This window comes from Hipposideros armiger, unplaced genomic scaffold (genome assembly GCF_001890085.2).
Source record: "Hipposideros armiger isolate ML-2016 unplaced genomic scaffold, ASM189008v1 scaffold_128, whole genome shotgun sequence".
In the NCBI taxonomy this organism is placed as follows: Eukaryota; Metazoa; Chordata; class Mammalia; order Chiroptera; family Hipposideridae; genus Hipposideros; species Hipposideros armiger.
Window position 1 is genome coordinate 1,692,225 of NW_017731478.1, and position 16,848 is coordinate 1,709,072.

General features: G+C 44.5%; 1 protein-coding gene across 3 annotated transcripts in view; it reads left to right on the forward strand.

Moving 5' to 3' along the window:
• Positions 1–1,965, forward strand: part of SBNO1 (strawberry notch homolog 1) — a 53,329-nt gene extending 51,364 nt beyond the window's left edge. For all 3 annotated transcript variants that reach the window (XM_019648961.1, XM_019648962.1, XM_019648963.1), the window contains one exon: positions 461–1,965. In XM_019648961.1, coding sequence (XP_019504506.1) covers positions 461–603 — 143 coding nt within the window. In that variant the 3' untranslated portion in view covers positions 604–1,965. The remainder of the gene's footprint in view (positions 1–460) is intronic.
• Positions 1,966–16,848: the final 14,883 nt, after the last annotated feature.

Consider the following 16,848-nt stretch of genomic DNA (forward strand, 5'->3'; position numbering starts at 1 on the left):
TCTTACTCAGGGCGTGTACTGTCCACTTTGCTCCCATCTGCCCGCTACCATGTGCCCACTTCGAGGTCCCTGCTCAGTAAGCACTGGCGTGTGCAGCGCTACTCTATAGTCTTGTGGGTACATTAGTCCATGCCAACGAAGGTGGTGTTTGCGCATGGCTGGGGACTGCGAAGGGACAGTAGAAAGAAAGGTACTGTACTTGACCTTCTGTTCCTCCACCGTGAAGACGGTGTGACGTGAAGGCACATGCATATGGTCAGGTGTTTGTGGGTAACGCTGCCGAGGAATCGGGTTTCTTGTGAAAGGACCATTTCAGTTATTAGGGATTTGTTTCGTTTTTGTTTGGAGTCTTGTTCATTACACTTAATATTATGCCTCATTTGGGATTGGCGGTGAAGTGTAAAATACTGGATGGTTTCTCCTGGAAGCAACCTTTGTAAATTCTTGTTTCTAATTGCAGGTTTGATCATTCCCGCAAATTGTGTGTCTCCTCTTGTAAATCTCCTGTCAACTTCAGACCAGTCTCAGCAGCTTGCGGTCCAGCAGAAACAGCTCTGGCAGCAGCGTCACCCCCAAAGCATCGCCAACTTGAGCAACGCATAAGAACAGACAGGTTTCAACATGGATGTATCTGAAATGCTGTTGAAGCATATCATTTGCATAAAATTCAGGGACAGTTTCCAAAGAATTATAATTTTTTTCAGTTGTGCTCTCTAGTTAATTTTTTTGGGAATAAGGACAAACCTGGAATAGATAGCAGAACTGAAAATCAGCAGTGCCGATGGTGGTACACGTCTTTCCTTTTGCTTTTCCCATGGTACTTCCCATATGCTTCTACTTTGGGTGAGCAGAGGGGTGTGTGTGTGTGCGTGCGTGCGTGCGTGTCTGTCCGTTTGTTCGTGAGTTTGTTAAAGGCTACGAACCACACTTGGTTTAAAAATGCTTGGAACTTCCCAAACTGGCTTTACTTTGTTACACAGTGCTCAGGGTTAACGCAGTCCATCCATGCCGCTGCTGCGGGAGGCATCCCCGGATGCATGTGTTTCGAGTCTATAAATAGAGAAAATATATATTGGTTTCTTTTTCCAACTTATTAAACACTAGGTTTATTAAAGCATGAAATGAAAGGTTGCATATCATGCATTCAGGTTCTTTTCTAGCTTTTGTTCTGACAGTGCATGTCTTTGAAAGCATGCGTAAACAAGATTAACATGGAAGTCCAGTAACGAAGAGAAACGTTTGTAGATGTATAGCATTGGTTATTGCATTTTTATAATGTTTATACCTGGGTATTGCTTCTGACCCTGTGAGCCCCTCCCTCCCACCTCCCATTCTCCCTGCCCCAGGTTTCTTGTCAAGGTGATGAGTACAAACTTTTTTTTTGTGATAAAAACTCTTAAAAGTTAATTTTAATGTATTAATAGTATTCCTCATGAGTGCTGCAAAAATGGCTACAAGCCTGCTCTTCTCAAAATTACATTTCCCTTAACTTAAAGGTAGTTTTAGGAAGAAGTACAAATCGGCTCCCATCTTGCAAAGTTTTTATTTTTACTTAATTTGCTTTGTCACTCATAAAAAAGGAAACCGTACTTGAGTTGTAAACTAGACAACGAGGAAACACTTGAGGCTTCTGCTGTATGTTTATTTCTTGTTGTTGTTACCCAGTAACTTGAATATTGTTTAATGTGTTGTAGAGTTTATCTCAAGCTGTTAAAAATGGTGATGTACAAATGTGAATAGACACTTATCTATAATATGGGTAAGTTTGGTTTCGCCTATAATAGATGTTTTATAAAACAAGTGAGGGGACAATTGGTCTTTTTGTTTCCTTTTTTTTTTTTTCTCCTTTCCTTTTTTTTTGCTTGCACAGGTTGCACTATTGAAAAATCGAGATTGTATACACCTGGTCAAAAGCTGCAAGATAGCACAATCTTGTAGGCGTCAAATAAAAAGTTATTACCCTAACCGGAAGTGGACTCTTGTTTAGGGCCTCACCACCTTCAGAAGGAGCCTGGGACGGGGACTCGCAGCAATCCAGTAGCCTTATGTGGTGGCTTCACACCTACCCCTCCAAATTGAGGTGTTGAGGAAACATAGTGCTTCCGCCTGTTTCTCACATTGAATTGTTCTCTTCTGTTACTTTTTAAACTTCTCTCAGAGTCAGGTGAGGTGTGTGTTAAGGGATCGAAAGCTGGGGCTTTCGTCCTCTTGCATTTCGTTAAGCCTCAGTTCGGTTATGTCCATTTTGGTTGTGTCAAGTTTACCATAAGTTTTCCTTCTTTGGATTTATTTATTCTTGATGTCTCAAAGAACAAATTGAGAATAATTTCTGTTCTTTGGCTTGTTTTGCCCAGTGGATGCAACCTTTATTCTCGGTCTGGTCCTTCTATCTCAGGCAGTGATCCATATGAATATCAACCAACGTCCCTTGGTAGGGCTGCTAGACCCAACTGGCAGTCAAGGGCAGAATTATTCTACCTGCAGCGAAACTTCCCAGGTCTTCTGTTTTCAAACCAGTGGCCCAGTCAGCTTCCTTCAGCATACTGAGGGGAACTGGAGCTGGGCACGGGAAGCATACCAAACCTGCCCTGTCCGGTGAGACCAGGCAGTGCTGGGGAGGACAGACTCAGGCTCTTGGCCCAGCGTCCCTTGTGTGTGGGGTGGGGCAGGAGGTTATCTCTTTTTTTTTTTTAAAGACAGGTATGGTTTTTCCCAAGCAGCATCAGTATGAGGTTTCTTTAGCATGCAATTAGGTGACCTCCCCACAATTCATGACGTAATGTTTACTCTTGGAATAGCTATCTTGATAACAAAGGGACACATGTATGTTCTGTTCTTTGGAGAACAGCTTTGTTTTGCTTTTTAAAAATAAGGTCCAGAAATAAGGCCTCTGAAAACTCTCAACCAGTGTAAGTGGACGGGGAACTGAGGTGCTGCACGCCCCTGCCCTCTGCAGGGTGCTGTGCGTGTGACATCGGCCTGGCGGACAGCACGGGACCTTTACACTGTGCCCTTGTCCAAGGCAGCAAGTTCAGGTTGGCCAATGTGGGGAACCCACCATTCAAGGTCCTCTTCTGTCAAAAAACCAAGTCTTAACAGCTAGCTCTTCAAGACAGGTCCATGTGTTTTAGGATCTGAAGGCCATATCTGAACCCAGGGCCCTGGTGAACCCGTCGTGAGTCCATTTGGCCTCTGCCTTTTCTCCCTTTCTAGCAATATGACTCTGAGCACAAAGATTTGATTGTAACTCATGTTAGTGTTTTCAGAGTTTACAGTGTCAACTATACTGAAAACCGCTTCCTGAGTCCAGAGCTGCCCAGATGGCATCTCGGGCGGAATTAGTGTTCCCCTAATTTAGCAACCTCTGTACCACAAGGTCTCTCTATGTGCAGTCTAGTGGCTTATCCAGATACTATCCATGGTGTGAATTCCTGAAAGTATTAACCAAGTATTTCTTTAAACACAACTTGATCCAAAAGGAAATATCTTAAACAATTTTCCCTTTTTGCTGCTAAATTGCAGAATCACACTTCAATATCTTTTCTTTATACCTGTATATAAAATTAGCAAGAACCTGCATCCAAAGCAATGTAGTAGTGCGTGTATGTATATATATTTATTCCAGTCCAGTTAATTAGCACTTCAGAAAAATTTATGAGTTTTGCGACAGTAAACCTTTTATTTTGCTTCATCTGTAAAAGTAAAAGTTGTAGATTACCAAGCTCCAAGAAAATAACAAGAGTTTCGGGGCAGAGTTTTCTGCCTGGAGCCTTTGGGCCTTCATTTGTTAATCGCCATAGAATGCTAACGGAACAACTTCCAGCAGGTGTGACAAGAAAGGGTACCAGCCCAGCATGTCCAGTTGTGTCCTGGGAGCCTGCCCCTCCACTTCCCAGCTTAGCATGAGGGGACAAAGCAATAGATTAGAAATGATTGATTGATGCATCTCAGTTTCTGAAAGTAGTAGCAGGGGCAAAGTATTTTTCCCTTTGGGTCCTTTTCTTGATGTTAGGAGGAAGGTCCCTATCTAAATACTCTCCCTTTTAAAATGTACCTGGGTGATATTTGATCGTTCCCAAGAATGGTGCTATGTAAGGGTCATTGTTAGGCTGGCATCCAGTTAACAGATGTTTGGTTAGTACAGGCATCCCAGTGACAATGACAACCACTGTGATGAGGGGCGTATGCTGACTGCCCTTCTTATGTGTGGGGTCTCCCCGGACCACAGTACACCCTTGCACACGCACTGTGCACCCTTGGCTGCTGGAGTGTAGCAAGCCGTCCATGTCTGCATGGCTACTACAGCTGCGAGCAAAAACCAGTTGCAAAACTCCCTCATTGGCTGCCAATGTCTTAATACAAATGCGGTGTATTTTCAGGGCTGTAAGTGAAGGAAACTCATCTAGATACCTGCAACTCAAGTGAGCTAGTAATTTTTCTCTGAGTACTTGCGGTAAAATCCAAAACCCACCTTCCAATTTCATGCTGTACTTATATACATATGTACATAAACGTGTATATAGAAAAATGTTGACTTCTTTGGAATTCTGACTGTAAATATTTGTTGTAAATTGGGATCCCCACCAATTCGTTTTCCCTTTTCCCTCCTCCCTTCAATCCTATTTATTCTTTTCTTGACTTCCCATACGGGGCATCTTTTTTTTTTTTGAATGTAGAAAGGTATGAAAACTTTTTAGTTGAATTTGTTCATGTATTTGAGAATTCAGTTTTGCATCTTTGCTATAGAATTGCGATGTCTGTTTTGTGTTAATGTTTTCCAACATACCTGATTGTGTTTGCATTTGTATGACAGATTTTGACTGTGTGCAATGCATTGTATTGGGAGGGGATGTCCTTGAGTGCAATTTCTGATGCTGCCATTATATAATTCGTTTTCTCATTTCTGTTGCTCTTTTGAAGCTATAGTGAGCCTGATGTTTTCACATAAAAACAAAACAAAGCAAAACTCTTCCCAAGATTTCCTTTAAGCTCCTAACTTCTTCAGTGCATTAGCGATCAAACTTAGCTCTTCAGTATACCTGACTGGTTCCTACCCTTGTCCTACCCTTGCAGCGTTTCAGGCCTGCGCCAAATTCATCCGTGTGGCTCTCCAGCTGAGAAGGAAACCTTGGCGATCTGAACAGTGATTTAGGACCTGCTGCTGCTGCAAATTTTCTATGTTTCTCTGAAAAGTCAGGCCCATACTTTTAACCTACAAATAATAAGTTTATTTTACAATGAGCACAGGTAATCTGCTTCTGCTCTCATCTGATAAGGAGATTTAGAGCAGACGGGGAGGCAGACCTAGTCCATGCTGGTGTCCATGTTGACAGGTGACATTAGTGGACTTGAAAGAACAATTGTCCTCCCGGATAGCAATGCAGCTGCTGTGGAGGCTTCCACGGGCCTTCAGCTCGTGGATTGATTCTGTGCTGAGGGTAAAACAGGCAGTTAACTGTGAAAGGACTGACCAGCAGGACCCCCTGAGCTGCTCTCACCATCACTGGACTATTGAATTATCTTGACTGAATCAGCTTAAGCCTAGGAGCTGAGCTGCTTTAGGCAATCTTAAAGATGAGTGTTGCCATCAGGGAAGACTCGGGTGGCTCCCGAAAATGACGGTCGTCATCACCTGGGCAGTAAACGCTGGGCTTTTTACTTACAGATTTTGCACCTTTAAGGTGTTCCTCTAGAACTTTCAGGAAAGATTGCCATGAGCATTTCTTGGGCCTTTCATCCACGAACACATTCATTCATCACGGTTGAACTTGGTAGATTTATTGAAAATTTCAAAGTTGTGTGCATTTGGCTAAGTCTTGGAACCTCATTTGGCATGAGATCAGGCCTGCCGGAGATTAGCTCCCGTGTGGGTCCCTGTTCAGCCCGCCCTGCCCGGCTTGCTTCCTGGGGCACCTGTGGAGTGGTAGGACTGTGCAGTTTGCAGCAGCAGCTGTGTCCTCTGAAGCCATGTGGCAGGACACGGGTAAGCTAATAAGACTGTCCCGGGAGTGCAGAGTCGAGCAAGGGACGCAGCCTGGCAAAGTCGGTTCTTTCTGATTCTTGCAACCCGCCTCCTGAGTTGAAACTCAACCTGCAGGTCCCTTAAGCGAGAACTCCCACCTCCCTGCCCCAAGGGCCTTTCTTGATGTGACAGTATTTGTGGCACTGAAGGAGGATACAGAAGCTTGAACCTTTTGTCTGACTTCTGCTTTCTGAGGCAGAGAGCTTTTTTTCTATGTAGCACACTGCAGTCTCACCGCCATCAGAAAACACCATCCTGTTCATGGTTTAGACTGAATTTGCAAACTACTGATATTGTTTTTCAATAACCACTTGTATCTCGCATCAACCATGAGAGGTGGGAAGAGGTACACAGCACCTCTGCAATAAAACTTCTGCCCGGTTCTACCTCTACTGAGCAAAGGGTACTTTTATACATAGGTGTAGACCTCCCTCCCTTATAACCTGACTCGGTGCGTCTTGAGACAACACGATGGAGTCCAAAGACAATTTGAAACAAAGGTGGATGTAAAAACTCTCTTGGCTGTGTTCATTCCTTTTCTGAATTCTCCCTTTTGATACTGCTCCTCTGTTTTGGATGTCCGTCAGTGTATGAAGGGCACGCACTGTTCTGATGACACTGCTGCATTCATCCTTCCATGGTAACCCAGGACCAAGGGTCCAGACACGATTGTTCCCAGCGTTTCGATATGTAACTTTAAAAATGGGGTCTCATGCAATACAAATGTATTGGGCTGCACTTAGCGAGGTTTACCCTTGCAAGTAAAAACGATCAACCGCGAAGCATAACAAATTCTGTATTTAGTTGTTGTGGTTTTTGTTTTTGTTTTTTCTTTTTCTTTTTCTTTTTTTTTTTTTTGTAAGATTCTTAAATAAATGAAACCGGCTAATCTGCTGCTTCTCTCTTTGTGTTTTTTTTGTCTGGGTTCCGAGCTGTCTCAGAGCCACCACGCTCACCTAGAGGGCGGCTTTTGTGTTGGCATTGTACGTCAAGCGCATTATAGAAACAGGTGCATTATAGGAGACTCCCATGGTGTGGATGAGATGGAACCCTGCACTCGTTAGAGCAGGAAATGTACGCAGCTTCTGTCAGCACTGGGCCTGGGCTCAGGTCGTGCCACTGCCCCTGAGACTCGGGTCACCAACTGCCCTTCCTGAAAGGGGCCACAGAACAAGGAGGGCTTTGAAACGTGGGGTATGAGGCTTCCTGTTTAACCCTCTGTCGGGCGCAACTGATGTCACAGATTTTCAAATATCTAACAGTTAAGTATCGTGACTCATCGCTTCCGTATCTTCCCCCTTCACCGTTACCTGTAGCCAGTCGTGATGGTGACTTAGTACAGTAAAGACGTATTTCATAGCGGCATCTGTGTGTGCAATGAATCTGGGAGAGCAGTTGCACCAAAGGAGGGTTAAAAGCCATTTCTGGTATTGAGCAACCATCCAGCCTGTGAATCTAAGGTGTGAACTCGGCTTATGAGAAACAAATCAGTGTAGACAGCAGGCAGGGACTGGAGCGCTCAGCGTGTGCCCGGCCGGCCCTGTGGGCGCTTTCTGTATTTTTCTTCATAGCCCTCAGTCCTCTAGTTTTCAGATGAAGTTACTTTGCTCAGAAGCTATGAAAGGCCTTTTAGTTTCTAATGTTTGTGGAATCGGTTACCCGTATTTAATCTTCATTTACTCAGTAAGCGTTTAATAAGCAACTGCTGTGTGTCGAGCATCGGCCCACATGCAGTCCCCGGGAACGATCCCTCTTGTGTAGTTATTGTAGCATCATCAGACTAGACACGCGAGGTGGTCCTGGGAGTTAGGAAGAAAACATCAGGAACGTCATGTTGCCATGCCAGCCTGCCTGAGGGTGGGGGCCCCAGGAGGTGATCGACCCTTGTGCTGGCACCTGATTGCCTGGAAGCTGGGGTGGATGGAGAGGAGTGTGACGCTGTCATGCTGGGACTACGCTCTGGGCTCAATGACAGAATAAATGGCCAACAAGTCCAGTCAGCTCTATGCACTGGCTTGGGAAGCCAGAGGGTTTGGGGATGAACCGGAGAGAAGACGTCTCGAAAAGGAGGATGGTGTGGTCCCCAGAACAGTAACTCGATCCCTTTGCCCATGTGTGAGCACCCTCGCTCTCACTTTAGAGATACGCGATAACCCTGGGCACAGAGATCCGGGAGCAGGCAAGGGGCGTCCCCGCAGGTTTCCAGGTCTGTACTCACCAGCGAGAGGCAGTGGGCAGTGGGCGGGAGGTCGGACGGACAGGAGTGCGCCCTGGAGTTTTTTAAAGGTTTGGAATGTGGCTTGTTTGGGAGTCTGTGGGGTTTAAAATGCTCGAGAGAAGCATCCTATTTGTAGCTTGCAATGCTTAAGGGAATGTAATCAAATTTGTAAATGGTGTTAATGTTGAGGGGAATTGAATCTGTCAAGTATATAACGATCATTGAGGATTAATTTGAAGAACAAGTGAAAGGGAGTGTTTCACATTTTAACTAAAATATTTGTAAGTTGAGCCTGAAGACTGAAAGGAAACTTGGTTTTTAATGTATACCCTCAACAAATGGAGTATTAATGTGTATACGAAGTGAGAGGCCAGACTTCATGTAGACCTTCCACCTCCCAGCTGAGTCTTTGTGTCCAGTTTGCTTTAACCCTGCTCCCCTTCCATGTTTTCTCTGTACTCAAATACCAGTCTCGCCGTGGGCTCCCGAGTCCCCACACCATTGACATTTGAGCCAGGCCACTCTTTGGCGGGTGCGAGGCTGGCCTGAGTACTGTGGGATGTTTAGTGACATCCCTGGCCTCTGCCCACTAGATGCCAGCATTATACACTGTGCTTGCCCCTAGTTGTGACAACCCAAAATGTCTCCAGACATTGCCAGATACCCTCTGAGGGGCAAAATCACCCCTGGCTGAGAGCCACTGCCCGAGACAAATGAGCCCCAAACAGGCAAAAAGCTGGTGGTGGTCTGTGTGCACGCGCACGAGTGTGTGTGTGTGTGTGTGTGTGTGTGTGACCCAGAGGACCAGGCCCAGGATCGAGGAGGCACCACCCCCGAGATACGGAAAATACAAATGTTCTCTGGCCGGGGCTTTGGAGTATGTACCATACCATTTCCATAAGTATGAATATTTATCAGCTAGTCATTTGAGAGCATGATGTAAAGAAGCCATCTGTGGAGGCCTTTCTGGAGAGAAAGGAGGCTAAAAGAAATGTGCAAAATGCTTATTTTTAGAGTCCAGTTCTCAGCAAGTTGGCTTCGTCCTGTGACAGCTGCCCACTCTGGGCGGCAAGTGCATTGTTGGGTTAGGAGAGGCGAGTGCCGTGCTGTTGGTTCCCAGCCAGTCATCGCCGTTTAGTGAGGAATCACGAGCAAGCATGCGAAGGGAAGATGGCTGGGTGGGTCTGGAGTACTTCATTTTCACGTTTCTGGTGGGTTGTTTGCTTGAATAAGGAACATGACAGAAATCAACAGGCAGATGAGGGCATAACAGTAAACATTTTTCTCCTTTTTCTCTCTGCTCCTGCCGCTCGGTCCCCATTCTTTCCAAGGCAGTCACTCTTGCCAGTTTTCTTCCGCTTCCTTTCTTGGGGAACTTGAGAGGGTAAATTTTTTTTTTTAAAGATTTTATTGGGGGGTTGGGGGAGGGAGCAGCATTGGAGAATCGGGGAAGGAGAACAGACAAGTTGCTGTCCTTTTCTTCCTCAGTCTAGTTGTGGAGGATGTCGCTTCACTGGCCCATGTTGGTATTGTGATCATTGCGCTCTTCCCAGCTAGGCAGTCGCTCAGCGGCCATTGGACGGCGGCTCACGGCAGCTCACGCTGGCTGCCAGCCACTTCACGGCAGCCCACTGCAGCCCCATTGCAGCCTACGCCATCACTGGCGACGATCAGCAGCCCAGCTGCAGGTCGAGCTGTTGTTCACCATCTCAGCTGTAGAGGGCACAGCATCACTGGCCCATGGGGGATCTGAACCGGTGGCCCTGCTGCTCAGAGTTCGCGCTCCCAAGCCAACTCAACCAAAGAGCCACTCGGCCAGCCCAAGAGGGTAAATTTTTTGAGTATCACAAAAAATGCTCTAGCTTCTGTTTACCTTTGGTGCCAGGCAAGATTCGTTTTCACAAAGATTAATGTGCGAGCCTTTAATTACTGGAGAAATCCAAACGAGAGTAAGTTATTAACTGGGGGAAATTGGGGAATGCAACAGCGTGAACCTTCAGTAGGAAGGCGGCTAAGTGTTGTGTAAAGGTGGCCATGGGTTAGAGCGGCAAGAGGCCCCCAGGTCCCCCTTTCATCTGCAGTCCTCCATGAGATGATGCTATACTCTCAATTCCTGCATTACTGCTGGGTTTCTGTTTGGTCTGTTCCCACATTTGTGTGTTTGTGTGTGTGTGTGTGTGTGTGTGTGTGTGTGTGTGTTTCTATAAGAATAGGTGTATTATGTCCCCAAATGTTAGCAGGTCCCATTTTTGGTGTTCCGTTCTGCCCATAGGGAATTAGGCCTAAGAAACAAATTCTTGTGCTCAGAAATAGGAATTGGCAAACGATGGCCCATGCGGGGATCGAACCGGCAACCTTGGTGTTATCAGCACCATGTTCTAACCAACTGAGCTAAACGGTCACTCCTAGTTTTTACTTTCTTAAATGGTTGAAAAAAATAAACGAAGACTATGTTGTAACATGAGAGTTACATGAAATTCAAATTTCAGGGTTCATAAAGTTTTATTTAAGGAACCCAGTCATGGCACATTCTTGGAGGCATTGTCAAGCCAGCTTTAGCGCTGCTATGGCAGAGTTGCATAGAGACCATATATATGGCCTGCAAAGCCTGAAATAGTTACTATCTGAACCTTTCGCAGGAAAACCTTTGCTGGCTTCCGGTCTAAAACCAGGAGCCATGGCAGAAACGTAGCTGAAAAGTAGTAAATTGGGAGCAGACCTCTGATCAAAACCCAGCTTCATAGCTATAAAGTATGGTTTGCTGTCTTGAGGACGTAACTGTCCTGGAGTCACTCACTGTGACAGGCTAATTGTGACACTTCACCCATATCTTGTCTGGCTGTCAAACTGTTGGGTCTGGCCACCTACTTAACCTAGTTCCTTAAGTCAGTCAGTGGTCTCCAAACTTTTTTTTATCACATTTTCCAATAAAAATACGCATTCCTGAGCATACCTCCACTATGGTTAAGATGCAGGTGTGCTGCTGTGCTGACATATACACAGTAAATCCCACATAAACAGAATTCAAATATTCCCTAACTCCTACGAGTTGCCCTTCTTACCACCTGGGGGCAGGTGCACCCCACTTTGGAACCAATGCCCCAGAATGTGGTCCAGCGATGAAGAGAGTTCCAAAATGATTGACAGGCCTTTCTGGACTGATGTTTTTTGTTTTTGTTTTTTTTTTTTTAGCTGAGCCATCCCGCCACCTGTTGGCAGCTCACGGCTGCTCAGCTCGGGCTGACTCGAACCACTGTTGCTCAGAGCTCAAACTCTTGAGGGAGCTCTTAACCAACTGAGCCACTCAGCCGGCCCTTGGACTGATGTTTTTCGCTAGAGAACATGCTACATGTACATACTCGGTCTGCCTTCTTGGGATGTTGGAGTTTCAAGAATTCTTAGAGCCCCATCCTTTGGAACCTCCCCAATCTTACAGTTGAAAGTAAGGTTCAGGGAGGTCAAACAAGTTACTTGAGGCCCAAAGAAAGTAAATGGTGGGCCCAGAGCTAAAACTGGTCTGCTGTTCTTCCATGCCAAGCTCCTCCTCTGGGCTCCCACTTCTCTTTCCATTCCGCTCTGCTCCATGGCAATCCACTCTGTGAAATGCCCATTAAACTAATAGGGAATCGTTCTAGATAATTCTAAAACCACTCATTAAAAGGTTCCTGTTTGAGTTTCATACAGATGCCTTTTAGGGGTCTTAACGCTTAGACATGGAAAAGGAGAAAATGAAAATTCCAGATCCTTTTTGAAGCCTGTTGTAGTGGGTTGAATGGTGGTCCCCCAAAAGGTATGCCCACCTAGAATCTGTAAATGAGACCTTTTGGGAAAAAGGTCTTTGCAGATGGAATTAATTTAAGGATCTCAAAATGAGATCATTTGGAGTAGGGGGGGTGGTCCTAAATCCAATGACAAGTGTCCTTAGAAGAGAAGGGGGGAAGACACAGAGAAGGCCATCTGAAGGCAGGACAGAGTGATGCTGCCACAACCAAGGGATGCCTGGAGCCAACAGGAACTGGCAGAGGCGAAGGACTCTCCTAGAGCCTTTGGAGGGAGCACGGCCCTGCCAGCACCTTGATTTCAGACGTGTGGCCACCAGAACTGTGAGGTAATAAATTTCTGTTGCTTTAAGCCACCAAGTTGGTGGTAATTTGTTGTGGCAGGTCCAGGAAACACACACATCTGTTACAGAAAGTGAGTTGTGAGCAGGAAAGAGTGAGAACCCGAGTTCTTGCAGGAGAAAACTAGTCTCACTTTGTCTCGATTCGAGGAGCACGCTGAGGCCTTTCTGGAATGTTCTATGTGCCTGACTAGAACATTCAAGGATACGGTTGTTTCTTTGAAGAAGCTCTGACTCATGGAGGAGACAGACCAGATTTAAGTGCCATGGCAGGCATTCATGAAGAGGTAGCCAGCCAGGGAAGGCTCTTTAGAGGTAGGATAGTTGAACAGGGCTTTGATGGATGAACAGGAGTTTGCCAAGTAGAGCACAAAGGCAACTTGGTGTAACGAAGCCTGAGATGTGGGAATGAACCAGTGGGGTCATACTCGAGTCTGGCCTGAAGAATAATAACAAATAGTGGGCGATAAGGGGTAAGAGGAGATAGCTAAATGTGGCTGCCATGCTTAGAGCAATAAGTTTCATGACATGGTGGGGACTGCCTTCCCTGCTGCCCTCAGAATAGTGCCTGACACTTTGTAGACACTCAAATATTTGTTGAATAAGAGGGGGGAAAACACATGATCTAAATAGATGCAGACAAGACATTTGGCAAAACCCAACACTTTCATGATAAAAACACTCAACAAACTAGTAATAGAAGAAAACCCTCCACTTGATAAAGGGCATTGATGAAAAGCCCTATCATACTAAATGGTGAAACATTAAAATCTTGCTCCCTAAGATCAAAAACAAGGATGCCTGCTCCCACCACTTCTAGCCAACATGGCCCTTGAGGCTCAAGTCAGGGCAATTAGCCAAGAAAGAAAATTAAAAAACATCCCATTTGGAAAGGACGAAGTGAAACTCTATTTGCAGATAACGTGATCTTATATACAGAGAACTAAAGAATCCTCATACACAAAAAATTAGAGCTAATAAGTGAGTTCAGGAAAGTTGGAGGATACAATAAATACAACATACAAAAATCAGGTGTATTTGTACATGCTGCAATGAACTATCCAAAAATTACAAAAACAATTCCATTTATAATAGCATAAAAAATAATGTACTTAGGAATAAATTTAACCGAAGTACAAGACTTGCACACTGAAAACTATAAAATGCTGTTGAAGTTAAAGAAATGAGACCTGTATAAATGGAAATCCATCCTGCGTTCATGGATTGGAAGACTTCATATTGCAATTAAGATAGCAATATTCGCTAAGTTAATACACAGATTTAATACAAGTCTTATCAAAATTCCAATTGCCTTTTGTGTGTGTGTGGTAAAAATGGACAAGCAGACCCTAAAATTCATATGGAAATGCAAGGGACCCAGAAGAGACAAAACAATCGTGAAAGGGGGGGCTGGCCGAGTGGCTCAGTTGGTTAAGAGCTCGCTCAAGAGTGTGAGCTCTGAGCAACAGCGGTTCGATTCCTGGTCTGAGCTGAACTGCTGTTGAGCTGCCAACAGGTGGCAGGATGGCTTAGCTGGGGAAAAAAAACAATCTTGAAAGAGAAAAACAAAACTGGAGTTCTCCCACTTCCTAAGTACAAAGCTACAGTCATCCAAGCAGTGTGGAACTGGCATGAGGGCAGACATAGATCAATAAACTGAAAGTCCAGGAATAAACCCTCAACAAGGTTGTTAAGACCATTCAGTGGAGAAAGAACAGTCTTTTTAACAAATGATGCCAGGACAACTGGATACGCACCTGCAAAGAATGAATGCAGGCCCACCTCACATCATACACAAAAATTAACTCACAATGGATTAAAGACTTAAATGTAAAAGAGTATAAAATCTTTTCAAAGAAAACACAGGTGAAAAATCTTCATGACCTTGGACTAGATATCATACCAAAAGCACAAGCAACCAAAGAAGAAAATAGATCTATTGGACTTCAAGGAAATAAAACTTGTGTGCGTCAAAGAGCCTACAAAAAAATAAAGACCACCCAAAGAACGGGAGAAACTATTTGCAAATTATATATCTGAATACATAAAGAACTCCTACAATTTAACATAAAAAAGGAAACAACAAAAAAATACGCAAAGGATTAGAATAGATGTTTCTCCAAAGAAGATCTACAAATGACCAGTAAGCATGTGAAAAGATGCTCAGCATCACTATTCATTGGAGAAATGCCAACGAAAACCAGGATATGCTAGTTCTCACCCACTGGGATGCCTAAAATAAAAAGTCAGATAATAACAAGGGTTGGTGAAGATATGATGAAATTGGAACCCTTGTACACTGCCAGTGGGAATGTAAAGCGGTGCAGCCACTATGCAAAGCAGTTTTTTTTAAAGTTCCTCAAAAAGTGAAGCATTAAAAAAAAAAAAGTGAAACGGGGTTATGGTAATTCCATTCTGGTATATATCCCAAAGAATTGAAAACATGTTCACCCAAAAACTTGTTCTCAAATGTTCATAGCAGTAGTAGTCATAACAGTCAAAATGTGAAAACAACCCAAATGCCTGTCAACTGATGAATCAACAAAATGTGGGGACTCCATACAATGGAATATTATTCAGCCATGAATAATAAATAATGTACGGATACATGTTACAGCATGGATGAACCTTGAAAACATGCTGAATGAAAAAAATAAAGGTCATACGATTTCATGTATATGAAATGTCCAGAATAGGTACATCTATAGAGACAAAGTATAGTAGTAGTTGCCTAAAGCTAGGGGTAGTGGGTAAAGGGGTGCCTGCTATGGGGTATGTTTCTTTTTGGGGTGACAAATATTCTAGAATTAGATAGTGGTGATGGTTGTATAACGCTGAATGTATTAAAAACCACTAAATTGTATACTTTAAAAGGGTGAATTTTATGCTAAGGGAATTGTATATAATTAAAAACAAAAGGGAAAAACGTTTTTCAGTGATGATCAGGACTTAAAAGTAAAGGGTGGTGAAAATACTACCATATTGAAAGAAAAGAGCCCAGGACATTTGTAGAAGGGACTGGGGCAGGCTACTGAGATCTGGATTCTTGCCCCAAGGACCACATAGGTGGTGGTGCCAGGATTAGGTCCTGCCTTCGGAGCCCTCTGCTTGTAGCTGCCCACCCTGCACTGCCCAACAGGAAAACCACTAGCTCTTGTGGCCATTGCGCGCTTGAAAGGTAACTGGTCTGAATCCAGATGTGCTGTGAGTGTAAAATGCACGTTGGCTTTTGACTTCATGGGATAAAAAATAATGTGAAGTATCTTAATTTCTATATATTTATGACATGTTGAAAACTGTGGTGGATATATTTTAAAATATATATCAAAGATTAATGTCACCAGTTTCTCCTTTCTAAAATCTGACTACTGAAAAATTGAAAATCACATTTGTGGCTCGCAATGTATTTCCATCGGACAGTGCTACTGTAGAGTATTGGGCCCCTTGGGGGGTGGGGTGGCGAAGGGGAACGTGACAATTTATGAAATAAAATTTTGCTGAGTTTCCCTGGATGAACTAGCCTAAACCTGAGCACAAGGGGTCCTGGTTAAGCTGAGGAGAGGATGTCACCTGCACCTTCAATCCCAAAGGGAAGGCATGGGTGGTATCCCACCCCTCTAGGGCAGAGAGGAACCTTGCTAGGTCCATGTGTCTGAATGTCTGGGACAAATGTAAAAATTTGCAAGCCATTGTGATTAAAAACGACCGAAAAAGGTGGGCATTTTGAGCTTTACTATCTAAGCAGAACTCCAAGATATAATACCTTCAAAAGCTTAATCATCTAATCCCAAATCCATCTGACGATCACATTTCAGTTAGATTTGAGGATGGGCTGGGTGGGGTCGAAGGAGGGCCAAAAATTGTACCGTAAACCCCAGGAGAGGAGAGAAACTTTGCCAAGTTCGTCCTTGTACCCTTAGCGCCTAGAACACTGCCCGGCACATAGTAGGCACTTCTTAAATATTTGAATGAGTTAAGGTGCAAAATTATGTTAATGCCATGGTGGATTTCCCAGGAGAAAATTCCTCTGGCTTTTGTCAGTCTCAAAGGATTCGCAGGCTCACCAAAGGGTTAAAACCCACTTAATACAGACAGGGACGTGAAATTTATTTGAAATCAATGTCAAGAACTGGTTGTTTTTATTCTGGGGAATAACCAGACCTCGGCGTCTGGAAGGATCTACGTGCTTAAAAATACCATTCGCCACCATTTTCTCCAGGTAATTTTCCATCCCTGCCCCCACAGTCAAGGAAGGGAAAAAGTAATTGTGAAATCCTACCTAGCTATTTAAAAATAAATAAATAAATAAAACATTAAGCGGTAAAATAGAAAATCTCCAGGCGCTGAAAACGAAAAAGAAGAAAGGGACCCACGCGGGCCACTGGCGCCGCCGGGACCCCAGCCCCCCAAACTTTGCCAAGTTGCGGGCGCCGAGCGCGCGGGGAGGCGCGGGGCGCGGCCGCGGGCGGAGCCGCCCCCTGACGCCGG